We start from the raw sequence: 17811 nt of genomic DNA, 5'->3' as shown, positions 1-17811 counted from the left end.
CATTATATGGACTTATGACTTTCAGCCATTTTCTAACCGATCATCTTCTCTGCCTATTCCAATTATTCTTCGCACAGCAACGTAACTGTCGATATTATAGCAGAAGGATAAGTATTTTTGTATATCGTCATGTTTAAAAGCGACTTGAAAAAAAAACATGATTTTCAATGTGAACAATCGCATCAATTAGTGCGTAACACTTGGAGTGTTCGATTGAAATTGAAGAGGTCGAGCGCGAGAGTTAAGTTTAAATGAACAGAACTATGAAAGCCTGAATGAAACTATTAGGGATTAAGAGATGAAGTTAGGGGATGCTGGGGTCGCGCGAAGTTGAACAGTATGGACTCGAACAAAAGCGGCTTTGGAGTTTAGCAAACTTTGGAGAACAAGATCGCATCAATAAAATGAGAATCGTCGAAAGCGGATTTCAAGAAAAAATGCTCATTAATCAACACGAGCTATGGGAACGAACACACGATCAATGTGCTAATCAGGAGGGTAAGAGGCCCGGGGGTCCGACAATTACCTATTGCGACAGAGAAACGCAGTAATTGAACGTTAACCGTGATTACATAGTATATAGGAGCGGCGGTCTTTCTTGTTGCGATTAGCCGCGATGAAACGCGAAATTGTGCCGTAAATTGATTTGCCCCGGGTCTTTTGGGAATCTCGTCGTGTTCAGACGCTGAGACTTTCACCGTAATTTCGGTGGCGAGGCCGATGGGATCAACAAATTTCGCGAAAATCGTCGACTCCGATGAAAAATATAGCACTCCCGTGCTTCATGCCACGAGTAATCAGCGCTGATCCGCTGTCACCTCCCGTTTCTTCCTTGTAAAAGCCTCTTCGAGGCATACTGTGTGTGCCGTTTAAAATGTCGTCCTCAAAAGCCCCTTTTCGCTTTTGTTTCAATTTACCGCTGCCGCCACGTCCCCCGTAATTTTAGAACACGTTTGTGCTGTCCAGTGATTTTAAAATGTATTTAGCACAGTGTGGTGGTCCTGAGACATTTACAATAAAAATGGCGGTGAAAGATAATGGTGAAATGATTCGGAACATCTTTTTCTGCAACCTTCTCTAGATTGCTAATGGATTTAACACTGGAAAAGTTTAATTGAAAAAATGTTGCATTTGAGCCTCGTTTAACTAAAATCTTGGAAAAAGTGAATATAATGGTATTTAGTGGCACGTATGTACAATAATAACAGCCGTTTATGAAAAAGGGAGGAATTCAGAGCCATAAGCGCGTCGTTTTCACGAAATACAACGCGAAATGGCGTGAAGTCAGAGCCCTTCGAACCATTCGACTTCTTCCCTCGCCATTTTTTCCCCTAAGTGCAATAAAAAGCGAATGTAAGAGGAGCGCCGCCGCGCCGTTCCGCTTCCAACGGTCGTTTACTCCCATAACTCGACGAGAGACGGATTTTTGAAGGAGTCTAAAGGTTGGACAGGTTTTGCATCACGGATGAGTTTATTCGACAGTATGTACAAATTATATCATCTTCTCCCTTCGAACGGAGAGAAACGCAGTTTATAAATAATAAATAGACGTGTTACGAATACAGACTTGCCTACCGTTTTCGCTAAATTGCAACCTCTGCCGATTTATATCCCTTCTACCCTTTTTGATAGTGATGGGGCCAAGAAAATCAGTATTTCAATTTTAACACGTTATTTACCGATTTGAAATGTTTACTTCAAATTGTTCAGCTGAGAATTTCTGAAAATAATATTCAACAGCGAGTTTGACCGATGAACTATTCTCAGGAACGTAATTCGTCAATCATTTCTTTCGGGATTATTTTGGAAAAGAAATTATCAGTACTTTATTGTTCGACTGGCCGAAACAATGGTCTATTTTCTCGTCAACGTAGAAGGATTCCTCGGGGAAAAATGAATTTTTCCCTCACTATTAAACTGGCGAAGAAGTTGATTTAAATTCTCACGGATACGGAGGAGTTTCAGGTTGAAGAACTAACTTTTTCCTCGGCCTAGAAACTTGGTTAATCTTATCAATACGGAGGAGTTCCTTTTACGTAGACAGAGCTTTTCAAAGGACGTGGAAGCGAAGCCATTTGCAAAATGAGGGAACATTAAATCACAAAGATCTCTTTCAGCTAATCTGATACAATCTAAAAATTCGCTGAAGTAATCGATATTCGATGTGATGGAGTTTCTTAATCAAGAGGGTCATTTCCAAAGGACTTGATGGCGAGATCATTTGCAAAATGAGAGAATATTAATCCACAAAGACCTTTTAGCTAATCTAATGCAATCTAGAAATTGATCGAAATTCCGATAATAATTCCGACAGTCATTTGCATTAATTATTAAAATCGCTGAAGTAATTATAACGTCCGATGTGGAGGAGTTTCTTGATCAAGAGAGTGGTTTTCAAGGGACTTCGATTGTTCGGAGATCTTGATCCCATCACTACTAAACCGTACGAAACCGAAAAATCGAGAAGCAAACTTCTATAGGATTTGACGGAAGAGGGCCGTTAAGTTATCGGCTCCGCCGATCGTAGAGTTTTATCAAAAGTTCTCGCGTCAGCGTGAATCTTCGCCCACTATAGCGAGCCAGGCCAGGATCCCCTCTTCGAGGTTGATGAGACGTCCATGATGGACGCGCTAACAATCGCTCGGAGCCACGAAGACGATCCTTCGATTTTAAGTTGCTCCAACTTGACTCGAGTTGCTTCAGCCAGCGATGGGACCACCGACCGAATAAACCCAAAACCCACTACTTTAATTTATGCTAAAAATATTCTGCTAATTAATTTTGCGGAAAATACATAATTTAAAACACTCGATTGTCTGCAACAGTGGCCCAACCACGCTCAATCAATTTCACGATAAAATCCAGGATCGTATCAAATTAAATTTTCTTCGATGCTTTCGACCACTTACATCGGTTTCCAATCAGAATCGGAATGAAATCCGCATCGATAAAATTCATTTAACCTGAAAACTGCAGCATTCGACTTTTCCGCGTAAACGTCCGAGAACCATTAATCAAAAACACGAACACAACCGAATATCATTGTCTGTTTATCTGAAGCAACGGCGTTCTCGTATCCGACGTTAATTGAGAGATATCGGTCCCATCGCTAACACGATCGACTCGATCTCGATCCATCATCGTGCTCGAACTTGTCCGGGACCCGTAGCCCGGCGCGGCGGGCGAACATTTCCGCGACGATGCCGCGACGGATGGAATACATTAATATATTACACATTTATGGTTACACGTAAGTATATATACAAGAAGCTACCGTCCATTCGCTATGTATATATGTACATGTATACTTTGAGCGTATCATTTTCCACGCAGGCTGATCGATGTGGCCACGCTAATCTCCCTTTCATCCTCGCGGACTCTTACGAAACTGATACATCACACATCGTTAAACGGAAATTTATTCTTTCTGCTCGCATATCGCTCTCTAATTCGCAAAAAGAGCCGTTTAATGTTACATTTATTCATTTTCATTAGTCTGTTGTGTCAATTTGACAGATTTCTCATCGATGAAAAATGTGAATAAATATTGGGTCGTCGGGGAAGTCATGACGGATTGGCATTATTGATTGAAAATTGCCCAAAACTACGTCATGACTTTCCCGACAACCCAAAAGTATGCTCTGCACATCGTTTTGATAATAATAATTCTGAGATCCGGCATTGCTGTGTTTGTCCAATTATGTATGTAGTTCAATTCGGAAGGCAAAGTTGGCAAGAAGATGAAAGGTATTCGGGACGCACGATCAGGCGAATACTGATCACGTAAATACGGGAATAGAAAACTTATATTATATTGTATATTATTCACACTTAAAATGACCGTCCACCAACGTCCGCCATACCAAAAAGGAATTTTTGACACAGAACTCTGAGCAGGGACGAGGTGTCTCCTCTCAGTGTAGCTACCATTCGATGTTCAGGTGTAGAAAAGATTGGTATCGATCCGATCCAGTGATGAACCGAGAAACCATTATTTCGTTTCTGGTGAATCGACTAACCGACGGATTTCGGTAATCGTTGCTTTGAGTACGTCGGTGCCGATGCATATGTATATGTAGTAATATTGAAAGTTCCACTAGAAAGTTTCCTGACAAATTCAATGTTATTCTAGATAAAAACAATTGGAAGAACCCTGTTGCCATTTTTGTCTCTCTTTCCAGAATGTTTTTCCCTTCGTTCGCGCCAGATTTTCTGTGGCCCCTTTAATTATTCGCATTATTTACGCTACATTTCTTATATTAATTAGAAAAATTCTCCTATCCTTGCAGCTGCCCCGTTATTTACAAAAGTCCTAGTGAATGCTACCGCGTCAAAATTAGTTTAAACAATGCAGAACAGGTGTGCTTTACCAGATCGAGGGAATTGAAGGAAGAATAGTGGTGAAAATGCTCAAAGTCAAAACCTGAGTGGCGTCACGAAGCTGTAGAGTGCAGTCTAACCCACACATTCGTGCCGATGGTGGGGATTCTGTCATGATGCCACAGTACGGATAGTGACGTCAGTAGTTACCCCTTCATTGGTATGTTGGTGGGACAGTTCCCGGAAGGTCATGTTTTACCTAACAATCTGGCCCCGTGTGACAAATTCTACAGGATCGGGAAGGATCAGCGCCGACGTACTCGTGCTCGAAGAACATAGCTAGTCAACGGATTTGATGCATTCGTGACGAGACCGTGTACATAAAATTGAAAACAATAGAAACATTTAACCCTTATCCGTCGCTCGTGTCAATTTGACACAGTTTTCCCGGAACAAGTTCTACTGTTCTGTTAGTTGTAGATAAATTTGCCGAAAACTTCATTACCTTGTTGTTTCATTGATTTTTTACCGCACTGTATCAATTTTACACCGAGGGACAGATTCAGTTCGTGAAATGAGGGACGGATGAGGGTTAAAGAAATGAATAAAGATACTGTTGTGTTCCTTTCAACCCGCTACAATTAAATTCGGTTAAATTAGAATTGATGGAATTTTTATTTCCCATAAAAATCCGCAGTTCTAGACATCACAGTTCTGACTCGAAGGGAGTCGAAGATGGAGACTGTTAAAATTGGCCTAATCAGCAACGACGTGCGCGTGCTGATGAAGGACATCGCACAGTCCTGACTCCAAGTATCCTTGCAGAAAGAAAATGGAGGCTGTCGAGGATGTCCCGATCGTTCAGTTTCTTACACAAGGGACACCATCACCCGTTTCCTGGACGTGGAGTGCAGCACTGCTATGTGACCACTTCTTCTGGAGGAATGCGCGGTCAGGGACGTGGTCACGGTGGTCCTGGTGCTGCTATTTGGACCGCCACCGGTGCCGAAGCAGTGATGAGGATTCGACGCGCACCATCCAAAAACCCAGGAGATCGCCTGCATGTTCCTATCGCATCATCATCGCTGTACTTCCAACCCTCGTAACCCCTTTAACTTCCGATCTCCATTTTATCGCCCACGTTCCCATAAAACCATAGACCCGTAAAATCGGTATCGGTCAATCAATTATGACACCCCCGCGCCGCCACTTCAGATTTTGATTGCACGTGCTTCGTCGTTATTCGCGTTATTTACGATCATTTATGACTGCGATTATTTATGATCGCCGTCATGGTCAACGCCAGTGTGTTAGGCAATAAATAAATTTATTTAAATAAATAATTATTTAAATGACAAGTTATTTATTTGTTATTTGGATATTCAAATAAGACGCAAAAATAATTATCTATTATTTGAGCAAGTCTAAATGAATTTATTTATTATAGAATAATAAAGTTAATTGTTATTCAAATACAATTTGCAATTATTATTTGTATTAGCAAATCATAAATCAAATTGTATTTTCATTCATTAATCCGCCCTCCGATTCGCCACCGTTTACTGTCATCGAAATTTCCCAGATTTTTACAACTTTCTGGTTTGCAGCCATTGCAAATATACTGCGGATTTTAGGCATTTATTTGAAATTGAAAGAGAACAATTATACTACAGAAGGAAAGTAATTTCTATATGGTTGCAACTTTTCACAATTTTTATTGTTGCAAAGGATCTGCAAAGGGTCTGATCACAGAAATCGTTCAGTCTCTTAATATAGCATCAGCTGTGCTCGATAGATTTCTACAGCGATCGCGCGAGCCATAGTTTCCGGACGCTGGCGAGTTATGACCAGTCACATTTTAGTATCCAATCACTTTTTATTCCTCGTTTCTCGTATAGCTTTTTAAGATTTAAAAATTCCACGCTTGGGTACGTCTATGAAAGAGGTGCACTGGCGACAGAAGATCGACAGATTTTTCGATGACAATTTGTCAGAAAAATCGACAAAACAAGTTCACGAGTGATTGATTAACGATAAACGCTTGGATTGAAAAGTGCTGGAGAACTATAATAGAAGAAATCGTATAAAATGTCACGAACGAATGACAGTACTCACCGTACGGTTTTACAAAAGGACGTGCTGAAGAGACAGTATATAATCGGATTGGCCGCAGAGTTCAAGGGTGTCAAGCTCTGAATGAAGGATGCCACAGCGATATTGGTCTGCGTACGTGGCACGTACCCGTAAACCTGAAGGAGGTCGAACACTATGTACGGGCTCCAGCAAAGAATAAATACTGGAACAGTCGAAGAAGAATGTCGGCTATTTGATTCCACGATTCGTGTACAGTTCCTCGCCTACCCCCATTACCATCCCCGATGGACAAATAATCCTCCGACAACTCTCGAATCCTATCGACAACTGTCACTATCACGCTCTACAAAATGGCGGGAACTGGAAACGATAAAATCAAAACTTTAGAAACCGTGATTCGGACGGTGTAAATCAAAACGGGACGCTTCAATTTATGTTCAACGTTCTGGATTCTAGTTTCTTTGTATTCGATTAAGAAATTGAGACAATCGGCTTCGTTGTTGAAAATACTACATATGTACATGTGAAAATATGATTTCTCAGCGACGAATTGATCGAAGCGTTTCGTCGCGTCACACAGTTTCACTCTCGAGCGAACAGGTATGCGATAAAACGACCGATTAAGTAGAACGCAGAGAGGTGCACGAGGAAAGTTTGCGCCTAGCCCCGAGGCTCGAGGTGGTTGGGCATCACCGGAAGTGGTTGTGGATAACGAGGCAGAGGCTCCATCTTCGAGAAAACCCACTCGACAAACCGCGCAGGAACATGATAGAGGGAGGCGGAGGATCGCTGGCAGGCAAACGGTTTCTCTCGTCAACGAACTTCGTAAGCTTGCGATGTTTCCTCTCCATTGGTGAGCAATCTCGAACTTCTCGTTACCCTACATTCACCGCTCTTGAAAATCCTCAGCCGAGAGCCGAGACCGTTTCATTGAAACTTTTTATCGGCGAAGTACACCCTGTCCGTCATGGCTGTTTCGACACTTCGGAATTTGCTCTGCAACGTCCACGTTTTATCTGGATTATAAATCAGATTTTTACGTTCTACACAGCGTTTCCGTAGTCTTCAGAGCTTGTTTATTGGCTCTGCTGATTCTATTGTCGGCGACGTTATTCTTCTGGGGGGTCCAATAACGTTCGAAATATTCTCAAGCGTCACAAACTTTTTACAGGCTCTACGATTTGTCCGCAGTACCATGCAGTCTTTCCTTTGGTTCCCAGAACTTTTTTATCGTGCGCTAGTATTTTTCAGGGTCTACGATTTCTTGACAGCTCCACACAAATTTCATCTGCTCATGTGCAGTTCCTTTAGGTCTACAATTTTTTGCAGTGCGAATTATTATTTTCCAAGTTTGAATCTTGTATATTTTTGTACATTCATGAAAAAATCTCTCCAGCCAAAATTGGAGCAGAAGGGGAGATGCAATAATATGTATAATAATAAAATCAGTCCATTTGCATCACGAATAAAAATTTCTGCTGACCGCAACGACGTGCAAATGGTACCATGAACGATCCCTTGTCCGACACGCGACTACACGACCCCGCTAATGGCCGATCAGTCCACGCAACATCCACGGAATGATGAACGATCGTATTGTGCAATCGATATACCCGCTCACTGTTCGATGAACTTGATTATTGTTGTTTGGGAAGACGTGCTCGACGTGACTCGAGAGTTTGCCAAACCCGTTTGTTATGCGACTACAGCCACTTAAGTCGCGGTGCAACTGGGTCGCTGCTAACAATGCCTTTGTTGTAAATATTGCGAATAGACCCTCTCACTAAGAGTCGCGTCCGTGTTAAACATTCGTTGTAAACGTAGACTAAGCCTTCTTCGAGTTCGATTTTATGCAAACACAATCGCACTGGCAATGATAACTTTGAAAATCCTTTATAATATTTTAATTTAATAAATAATAGTTTAATTTAATAAAGCTGCGATGCACGTGAAACGAAAAACAATCGACAAAGAAACACTGTCTCATGCTCTGTAGCCTTCCGCAACGAAATTTCAAAGTTAAGGCTTGTTCCAATCATTTGTTTCCATTAATCCTGAAGACGGATAGGGAGGATACCGGCCTTATCCATTTTTATGGTTTTCTCCGCGTCAAAGCGAAGTCGGTCGGTTAGAACTGGTTAGAACTTAGTCTTTGACGCGTTTCAAGAAAGAATATCGCTCCGATTGGTCCGGGAGATTGTTAGTTTGCGTGAAACGGTCCGTTTGGGCCTTAGAGGACTAAGGGGAAGATGGTCCTTTGAGCTGCGAGCTGCCTTGTTCTTGGAGCATCTTCTCTGCGAATGTCCTCGGGGCTGGTCGCTTCCGTTTAATCGTCAGGTTCGTTTGCTCATATTAAACAGCCGGACTTTGATCTTTGTTCGCTTTATCAACTGGCAACCGATTCTAGTGAAATCCGACGTCTCTATTATATGTCTCACTGATCCGATTTGAAAAAAGAAAGATGGAATTTCCTAGATCGCGAATTTTGTGAAACCGGGGCGCGAGGTTCGGATTCTTTTTTATCTGTGGAAACCTCTCGGATAAGCTGGAGAAATATGAAGGTTCGAATAGGGTAAGATAGATGATGTTGGTCGTTGGAACGGTTCACTCACCGAATACTATCACCAGGGTCATCTTGACTGTCTTCACTTTCGCCCTGGGTATCAGTCCTCTGGACGAGGCTCTTCTGGTGTCCCTGGTTGGCCCCTGTCGCAACACCCCTCCCTGCGACCATATAGTAGCTACGATCACAGCATAACAGCCCCCTATTATCAGCGTAGGGGCTATAAACAGGGAAACGCTGACCAGGCTCATGTAGATCCTCCAATGCGTTTGCGTGTCCAGCTCTATCCAACACTGAGTCTTCCCCTGGCAAACGATCCTGCCCGATTATGCTCGTAATACGACAGATCCAAGGAAATTCGCGGTTGAGACTCCTAGCCAGCCCAGAATTCAATCAACTCAATTTTGCACATCTACCCCGTCGCGTCGTTCAACCCCTAATACGAGCCTTGGGACAAATTATTCGCGCGAATCATATGGAAATCCATGAAAATTCACCGTCCTACAATGGCTAGAGCATTTCTATTAGGTTGTTGCATATGAAATGTCCGATTTTTAGCAGTGACATTAAACAAACGCAATTTTCTATGCCGAACGTATTCTATCTAGAAATTTTTTATTTCTTGATTGTATCACGGTGTAAAAATAAGATATTATGGTCAATCACGTTTTTCATTTGCAATCAACGACTATGTAGTACGTTAATGAATCGCCACATTGTGACCAAAAATCACATAATGTCAATAAGTTATTTCTCCAGACATAGAAAAGGAACGCACGACAGTCGCGTTGGTTGACGTTGAAATAAACTTTATTTAAAAGTAAAATTATACAATAAATATAAAGCTATAAGAATTAATTTATTTAGACTTTGCGCGATTCTTATTATAATGCGTGCTCTAATAAAGATATTTATTAAATCATTTCTTACGAAAGCAACTTTATAATTTCATTAATTGTGAAATAAAAAATCTAGAACCGATCATTCGTCGTCGTCGTGGTCGTGGTACGTTTAGCGTTCAGGATTAGCTTTGTACCTCAAACTTTTTGTATAATATAATAAGTTTCATATGATAGCATTTCTTGATCGAAACGTTTTCTAAGAGTTGCATTCTAAAATCGGACATTTCATAAGCAACAATCTAATAAATCAGATGTAAAACAATTTTCAAGCGCCGAATTCATTTCTATAGCTAATGGTGGAGAAAAATGATGGTTTCTCGGCGTGTTCGTTACCTCTATGAGTTTCTCTTCGTAGAGGAAAAAGATGGGGGCACTGAAGAGTGCAGACAGGCTCCAAGCAGCGACCACCAACGCCCTCGCCCTCCACCCTGCGACCATACGTGAAAATCCAGTATATATTGGCGCGGTTTCAGCCTGGTTTCGAGCCGGACCGCCGAGCGCCGCGCCGCGCCGTTAAATCGACTTTCGCGGTGGCGGCAATTTTATAAATGGCCTGAACGGTGGTGGCCCGGAGCTTACGAGGTAAATGAACGGATGCAGGTGCCTCGCGGATCCCGAAACTTTCCCGTTTTCTTTCAAGCTTCTTTCCAAGTTTCGCGGCAGCTGCCTCCACGGTAATGGTGAAAAATAAGGGCGGATTGCAATAAAGAAACTTCCGCGAACTTTCCGCTGTTGGCTGACTCTTACGATGCAGTTTTGTCTCTGTGTTATTAACGCGATCGTCGTTAGCGCGGTCGATTTCCCGGAAATCGCTTTTTTCAACCCTTAAAAGTGCATAAGGATTACCGAGAACGGGTTTTTTCTGCCCTTTGATTATTCCTAGGGGAACTCGTGAAAAAGCTTTCAGTTCATGGAATTCGGTATTCAGATGGAGAGAAAATGCCAAAGTGGTCCTAAAGTGAACATTACTGAAGCATGATCAAAGGCGTACATAAAGTCTCGCAACAGAAAATTTCGCAATTTCACGGGAAAAAATCGTAAAGTTGCCCTACAGTATATTCTACCTGTCCTGCTAGAATGGATTTCGCGAATCTAGGGAACTTGTGGCCGTTAATGCGATCAATGACTCGAAGTCATTAAAACTCAGCGTCTCCACCGTTCTTCCAGTAGCCGAGCGCATTTTCCCTGGATTTCTTACGGCAATTTCTGACGACCATCCCGGCAAACGACGCCATGTTCCACGGTTCGTTAAGATATTCCCGTTTTCCGGGGTCGTCGAGTGGAAAGCCGAGTTTATGGAATGATCGGGTGATGGTGGGACGTCATTGTCATCGATTGCTTCGCGGTAGTGAGTCGCGAGGAACGACGCGACGACGAGAGAGCGTCGCGCGTCGTCTGCTGCAGACTCGGTGACATTTCATCGCGGGAAACGGTAATTCCGACGTCTCCGGAAGATTTTCTGAAGCAGCTCTCTCTTTCTCTCCGTCTTTCCCGGCGTTTTCCCGGCTAGGTCGAGTATTTACTGCCAGCCAAGAAATCGCTTTCAGCACACCGACTAGCGAGAGCGTCATCGTTTTATTCTCATTTTATTCCAGAAGGAACGCGGCCGCGACGCCGCGCGTCGCGTCGGGTCGAAAGGTGAAAAACCATAACGAAATAAAACGCGGACAACCTCCGTAACGTTTACGACGATCCCTTGACGTCGATGTCGGGACATCAACGAACTCGGTGCTTCGTGGCGAACCGACTGCTTCCGAGACAGTTCCCAATTAGCCGGACTTCTTGCCGCCAGCCGACTGTGACCGAACATTCGCTTAACAGGGTACTCAGAACTGGGCATAATTTAGATTGAGTTTGGAATTTTTTTTATGATGAAAGTAGTAAGGTGTTTGCATGGACAGGATATGAAAATTATGCTTTCTATAAGGTGTCGAGCACACAAGGCAACAATGGATGCCTTAATGGGGTATTGAGAGGTCTGTGTAGACTGTGTACAGTTCAGGCATATCTTCAACGTATAACGAAGATAGCTGCTCCGAACGGAGTCCACTTCTCCGGAGTTGGATGTAGCATGATTAATAGACTGCGTATTTTATGCATTTATGACAAAAATGGGTGGATACATGTATACATGGATACATTTCTTACAACTTAATGAAACCACTAAAGAGAGAAATAAATTTCTACTTGGTTCTAATGATTAGACTGCGGATCTTCATCAAAAATAAAAATTGTCTGCATCGATTGCAAGAAATATAGACAAAACAGAATGTTACTTCAATAGAGGAGAAATCATATATTGACATTTTCCATTTTTAAAATTTTTCAACAATTTCGAATTTTTTCTATTTTGCTGTGAACTGTAAACGCGTAAAGATCCGCAGCCTACTAATGATTAATACACGCCAGGCTCGACGGACTGTTAACAACAGAATAAAGACAGCGGTACTTACACCTGCCAGTGAAGTTCATCGGTCTGGTGATGGCGTCATACCTGTCGATCGACAGTGCGACGAGCACGTAGGTGGAGCTATAGGTAACGAGAGCTTGCATGAACTTTATCAGCTTGCAGGCGAAGTTGCCCGCGTGCCAGGTCACCGTCGTCCGCCAAATTATATCCGTTACGACGGATATCAGGCCGACCAATAAATCTGCAACAAGATATTCAATGCAGCGCACTCTTCTGATTCATCGCGACGCTATTATTAAACCGTATCCGCGGCGGCGCGGCGCGGTGTCCACTTAATTCACGAATGAATGAACGCGCGAGCGAACCTAAACGGCCCCGTTGCAATCATTAATCCCGCGGGTTCTACTTCGGAACTGTCGCCGCGATCGTTAACACAATTATGTATATTCGTACGCGGTTCTGACGCGAGCACAGCATTGGTTCTCGCATCTTAACCGACATCAAACGGCTCTGACAATTTAGTTTATTCATTAAAAATAATGGCACCACTGATATATCATTTCTAGCATGAGCTACAGACGTAGTTGGCACAAAAGATCCTGATGCAAGTGCAGTAAGGTTGTCTCGTTTTAACTTACATCAAACGGCTCTGACAATTTAGTTTGCTAATTAGGAATAATGGCACTAACTCAAATATCATTTCTAACATTTGTACGATCTACCGATGTAGATGACACAAAAGACCCTGTTGCGTGTTCGGTAAGGTTGTCCCGTTTTAACCGACATAGAAGGCCTCTGACAATTTAGTTAATTATTTAACATTTAATAATCTAACATTTGTATAGATTGTAGATGGATATAGTATGATGGAGAAATGTTTTGTCAAAGCTTGCATTTCACCGTTCCCGCATTGTTAGCATAATAAGCAAGTACGAACGGGCTCGGTAAACGTTCAAACGTCCGCATTATGTTGTAAATATTTGCGGAATAGTTTCGAAGCTGTTCATTATCGCTAATGAAACATACTATGGTAAGAACTTGACAACGAGTTTTACAGGAGTTACGGAACGATGCAGCTCTGCCGTCCAAAAACGGTACTTTACAATTAATATACCCTATACTATACAATTAATCTGGTATTGCATCGGCAAGTTTCCTTCCACGATCGAACGCAATAAACAGACAGTCAAATTTGAATAATCGAAACGTGCAAAGCCGAGCAAAACATTGTTTTCCTTCCAGAGATACTTAAAAAAATCTTCGACAAAACGCTAAAACCTATTTTTATACACAGATCAAATAAAAACAACGAAAAAATCCAATAAAAGCTTATTCCTTCATTAAAAAGTCCATGAAAAATATTCGACAATCTGCTATTGTTGATACTATTTATTTTTCGTATCGGATTCGGCAAAAGCGAAATAAAAAATCCTGTAATCGAAACATCGAAAATTGGTATCGCCGTCAAATTTTATTTTCATGGACAGTGCTGATAAAAACATACCAAAAAGTTACTGAATCAAAACAAAAACAAAATTTTCACCGGGGAACTACCGTCAAACCGCACCAATAGAGGAGAGAGCTTAAATGGGATCGCGTGGAGTGTTGCGTGAGTGCTCCGGACGTGCCATTTTGAACATAAAAAGCCATCAAGAGCCTTGGGGATCGAGATTTCAGGGTGGAGGCGCTTGTGCCTGGTTATACATATATGTAAAATATGTATTCTGGACGATATTGAAATTCGATTTGCACTTATCCAAAATAATTAATCCCAATTTTATGATTTCTGTCTATTAAATATTAAATAAATTTGGACGATCATAGATAAAATGATATTAAAGGTATAAAGATATCCAACGAAACTATTGTATAAACGTGTTGCCTGTAATTTCGGTGCTCTGTCATGCTGTCGGAGGAAGAACTGGAAATGAAGTGGTCAAAGAGCATCGTGCTATACTTTCTGGCGTGTCCTGATGCGACGTATGTACAGGGTATATACCCTTATATGCAGGGTATATAAAAAGGAACTGAACCGCGCGCAAAGGCATAAAGAAAGAACGGTCACCGGGCGTTATATTCCCCGTGTTTCCCGCGATTACACAAACGTCGCCCCGTTTTACTTTTTCCGCCGACTCGACGTTTCTAATGCCCTTCCCGGAGGAACGATAAACGAGCGATAAAGCGGAAGTCGAGCTTGTACATCGAGCACAATACGCGACCGATTTCCTCTTTGTTCAGCTTTCTCCCTTCTCCCTTCTCCCTCTTGCTCTCGCGCGCCGATTTTCATTGCAGTTTCACTTTTCCACCCACTACGCTACCATCCCTCTGTTCCTGGTTAAGCCCCGTTCACATTAACGCAATTAGAATTTTCAGAGGATCCGCGATAACATCCTATCTGTTTCTGTTTAAATTTCATTTGCAGTCGCCATTACAAATGCCTCGAATAATAACCAATATTGGAATTGACCCTATTTTCCACAGAAACAGCAAAAAAGATAATGTCCTGTAATCGCTACCACCTACGTCGTAAGAACACGAGTCTCCGCCCACTTTGCCGTCATTCGCCCCGCCCACTCGCCCCAAGGGGCCCCTTGAACTGGCCCCCGAAGCAAACATCGCTTTTTCCTAGCTTTCGGTTATGTGGATCAACCTTTAGACGCCGTTTCTTCTGCGGAAAGCGAGAGCCCATGTCGATACTCGTTTTCCGATACTCCGGCGCGCTTTACGCGACGTACAATGGATTTTACGGGGGTGACGGGGGTCGTATTTGCGCGACGGACAAGTAGGTTTACGTTCACACGCGCGAGTGAAACGGCACTCGCACATCAGCGCATTTTTGCACGTGCAAACACCGTTTACGAGCGTCCCCAACGGAATCGATACCGTCAGAAACGGTGTGGAGAAGACTGCAGACGGTCACGTGCCTGAACTATTGTTTTGTTCGTTTATTTGGGAGGCTGTGCGGCTTTTTTTTAGCTGGGGACGCGTGGGCGATCACGCGAATCAGAGACACGAGCACGGGTCTTTCCTGAAATCGAAAAAAGTGTATGGAAATCTGTGTTCCTCGATGAAAACAAAACAATCGATATGCCGGTGTTCGCGACACCTTCAATTTCGTCGGAACACTCCCAATATTTATTTATTGCCGGTTCAAGCGAGGAAGACGGACCACCGGGTTGAACCGAGAAACGGAAGAACACCGTATTAAATGAACACCCAACTTGTATATATAGATTTATTACTAAATTGCAGCACGGGCTCCTGCGAAGTCCTAGACACTTCGGCTACTTCTCGATCGCTCGGCGCGACGCTCTACTTTTCGGATGCGTGTGTTCGATACGCTGTTTAAAATGCTTCTGTTTAGACACTCGCAGTATTTTTCACCTTCGCTCGACATCTTCATTAGCGCTAACGGTAGTCGCTATGGGGTTTGAATTCAAACACGCACACATTTAAAGAACACACGACGCGAGGACGAGGTCGAGCGCACCGGCTCAGCCGTAACAGCCGGAAAACGTATATTTTCTCGTGTGCATGTACGAGGTTATTGAAACTTTGTGCAATGTAAAAAGCACCACTGGGAAAGTTCATTTCCGTTTCTAAAAGCGAGCCTCTAAATTTTCGGCATCCGCACAAGTCGATATATGTAGTTCACTTAAAGCATTGGAAATACATATAACATGGACTCCTCTATGTATAGTGTTTCGGATTAAACTAACCGAATTATTTCTGTGTCCGTGTTCCCGCGAGACAATAGAATTCCGAAACAATACGGTAATTTAAGTTGGACGTAATACACATTCGCCACGGATTCAATGTAACAGCGTGTATGTGTGTATGCCATCTCGTTATAGAGTGAATTAAATGAAACTAAAGAATTTATTTAATACAGAAAATATTCCACGTTTCATTGTTCACGGATAATGATTTACACGAAATCTCTGAAAGTTCATTTTGTATCTTTTGAAGAGATATTTTCAGTGAAGGGGAAGGAATTTTGATGCAGAATATCGTTTGAAGTAAAATTTTAATGGCGCACAGCGAACTGAAAGATAGTGTACCTTCGGGAGAGTTATTCGAGCATGCTTCACGCTCGGTAAAATTATTAGAGGGACGCAAAGGAGATATGACACCGATAAATACTCACCAGCGAGTGCAAGCTGTTTGATAAAAAAGTCCATCCTTGTTTTCCGCCGTTTTCCCCACAGGAGACCAATCAGGACCGCGATGTTTCCCACGACTATCATCGCGAACAGCAGCCACAGGACCGTGAATTGTTCGGTCTGCAATAGAAAGAAAGAGCCTCGTAACGGAGCAAACAAATCGACAACGAGGGTTACAACGACAAAGCGAGAGAGTGTGTTGAAAACATTCGATGACATTTCATTTCCTCTGTAACTCTTCCTGTATCCGGCCTGATCGCTCGAAACCATCGAATATCTGCTCGGATGCACATGCACCGATCATATGTCAGTTTTCATCGGGGCCATTGCTTTTCATTTTTGAACGTCGCGTCGGTTCGACACAATTTCGATGCGTTTCGCGCGTTCAAAACCGTGTCCGGTTTTTTTTTCGCTGTACCTTTCAGAATTCAGTTCTTTTTGCGAAACAACGCGTTGTTGCCTTTTATTCGGGCTTGTGCGACGCTTTTATTAAAACCGCACCTGTTTGTAATTGACCTTACAGGAAAGTTTGTAGACCACGCTCGATTGCACAGCCGCAAGAAAGTTCCGCGATTGAAACAACTAAAATGATGTCTTCCAGAGAGAAGTATTTATCGAATTCTTTCGTAGTTAATCCTTGCATCAACATTTAAGTACCTTGTTCAGTATCTATTTCAAAGGACAAGCTTCAAATTCAAGGATGAAATTTCATCGAGATTCATTTTAACGAGATGCTTGCAGAAACAACCAGTAACAAAATAACGTCGAAATGGCGTATATGAAATATTATGAAACTGCTAAAAGTTGCTCATACAATCTAACATTTGAGCCGTGCGAGATAATTTTGCAGAAATATGTACGCGGCAGTCAAAAGAACGTGGACATTTTAATTGAGTCGCTTCCGCGATCTGGAACGCGTTGAAAGTTCGAAATATCGACGAAACATGTGTATATTATAATTAACGAGCACGAAACGCACGTAAATATTGACGAGAACGCAACCGTTGCAGCTGCATATTTTAACTTTTCCAGGATCAAGCTTTTCAGTTGAAATATCCGAAAGGGAATATCGAATATCAGTGCAATCTGTGGACTGCAGATTTTATGTATTAATGGGAAAAATTAGTAGATTTAATTAAATACTGAAAATACTTGACGAATTTCAAAGTACTGTATTTTCTACTTATCAAAATAATTATACAAAGAAATTGAGAATGAGTGCATGCGAAACGGAAATGTCGAAACACCAAAACAAATTCCCAGTTGAAATTGTGAAGAAGCTGACTAAATGAAGAAATAAAGAAAGCAACTCAATTTCATTATGAAATATTAATGTAGTCCAAAGATACAGGAAGTAAT

General features: G+C 42.2%; 1 protein-coding gene across 5 annotated transcripts in view; it reads right to left on the bottom strand.

The window, feature by feature from the left end:
- Positions 1–188: 188 nt before the first annotated feature.
- Ccap-r (Crustacean cardioactive peptide receptor) overlaps positions 189–17811 on the bottom strand; it is a 57071-nt gene continuing 39448 nt past the window's right edge. For 2 of the 5 annotated variants that reach the window (XM_076422758.1, XM_076422756.1), the window contains exons 3-8: positions 16437–16572; positions 12333–12530; positions 10213–10307; positions 9027–9282; positions 6436–6616; positions 473–5388 (exon numbers count right to left, since the gene is read on the bottom strand). In XM_076422758.1, the coding sequence (XP_076278873.1) occupies positions 5190–5388; positions 6436–6616; positions 9027–9282; positions 10213–10307; positions 12333–12530; positions 16437–16572 (1065 nt within the window). In that variant the 3' untranslated portion in view covers positions 473–5189. Of the gene's footprint in view, positions 5389–6435; positions 6617–9026; positions 9296–10212; positions 10308–12332; positions 12531–16436; positions 16573–17811 lie in introns of all 5 variants that reach the window. The other 3 variants (XM_076422759.1, XM_076422760.1, XM_076422761.1) reach the window with 3 other exon arrangements.

The sequence above is a fragment of the Lasioglossum baleicum genome, chromosome 4 (assembly GCF_051020765.1).
Source record: "Lasioglossum baleicum chromosome 4, iyLasBale1, whole genome shotgun sequence".
NCBI lineage: Eukaryota > Metazoa > Arthropoda > Insecta > Hymenoptera > Halictidae > Lasioglossum > Lasioglossum baleicum.
This window is presented reverse-complemented; position numbering and strand designations above follow the sequence as displayed.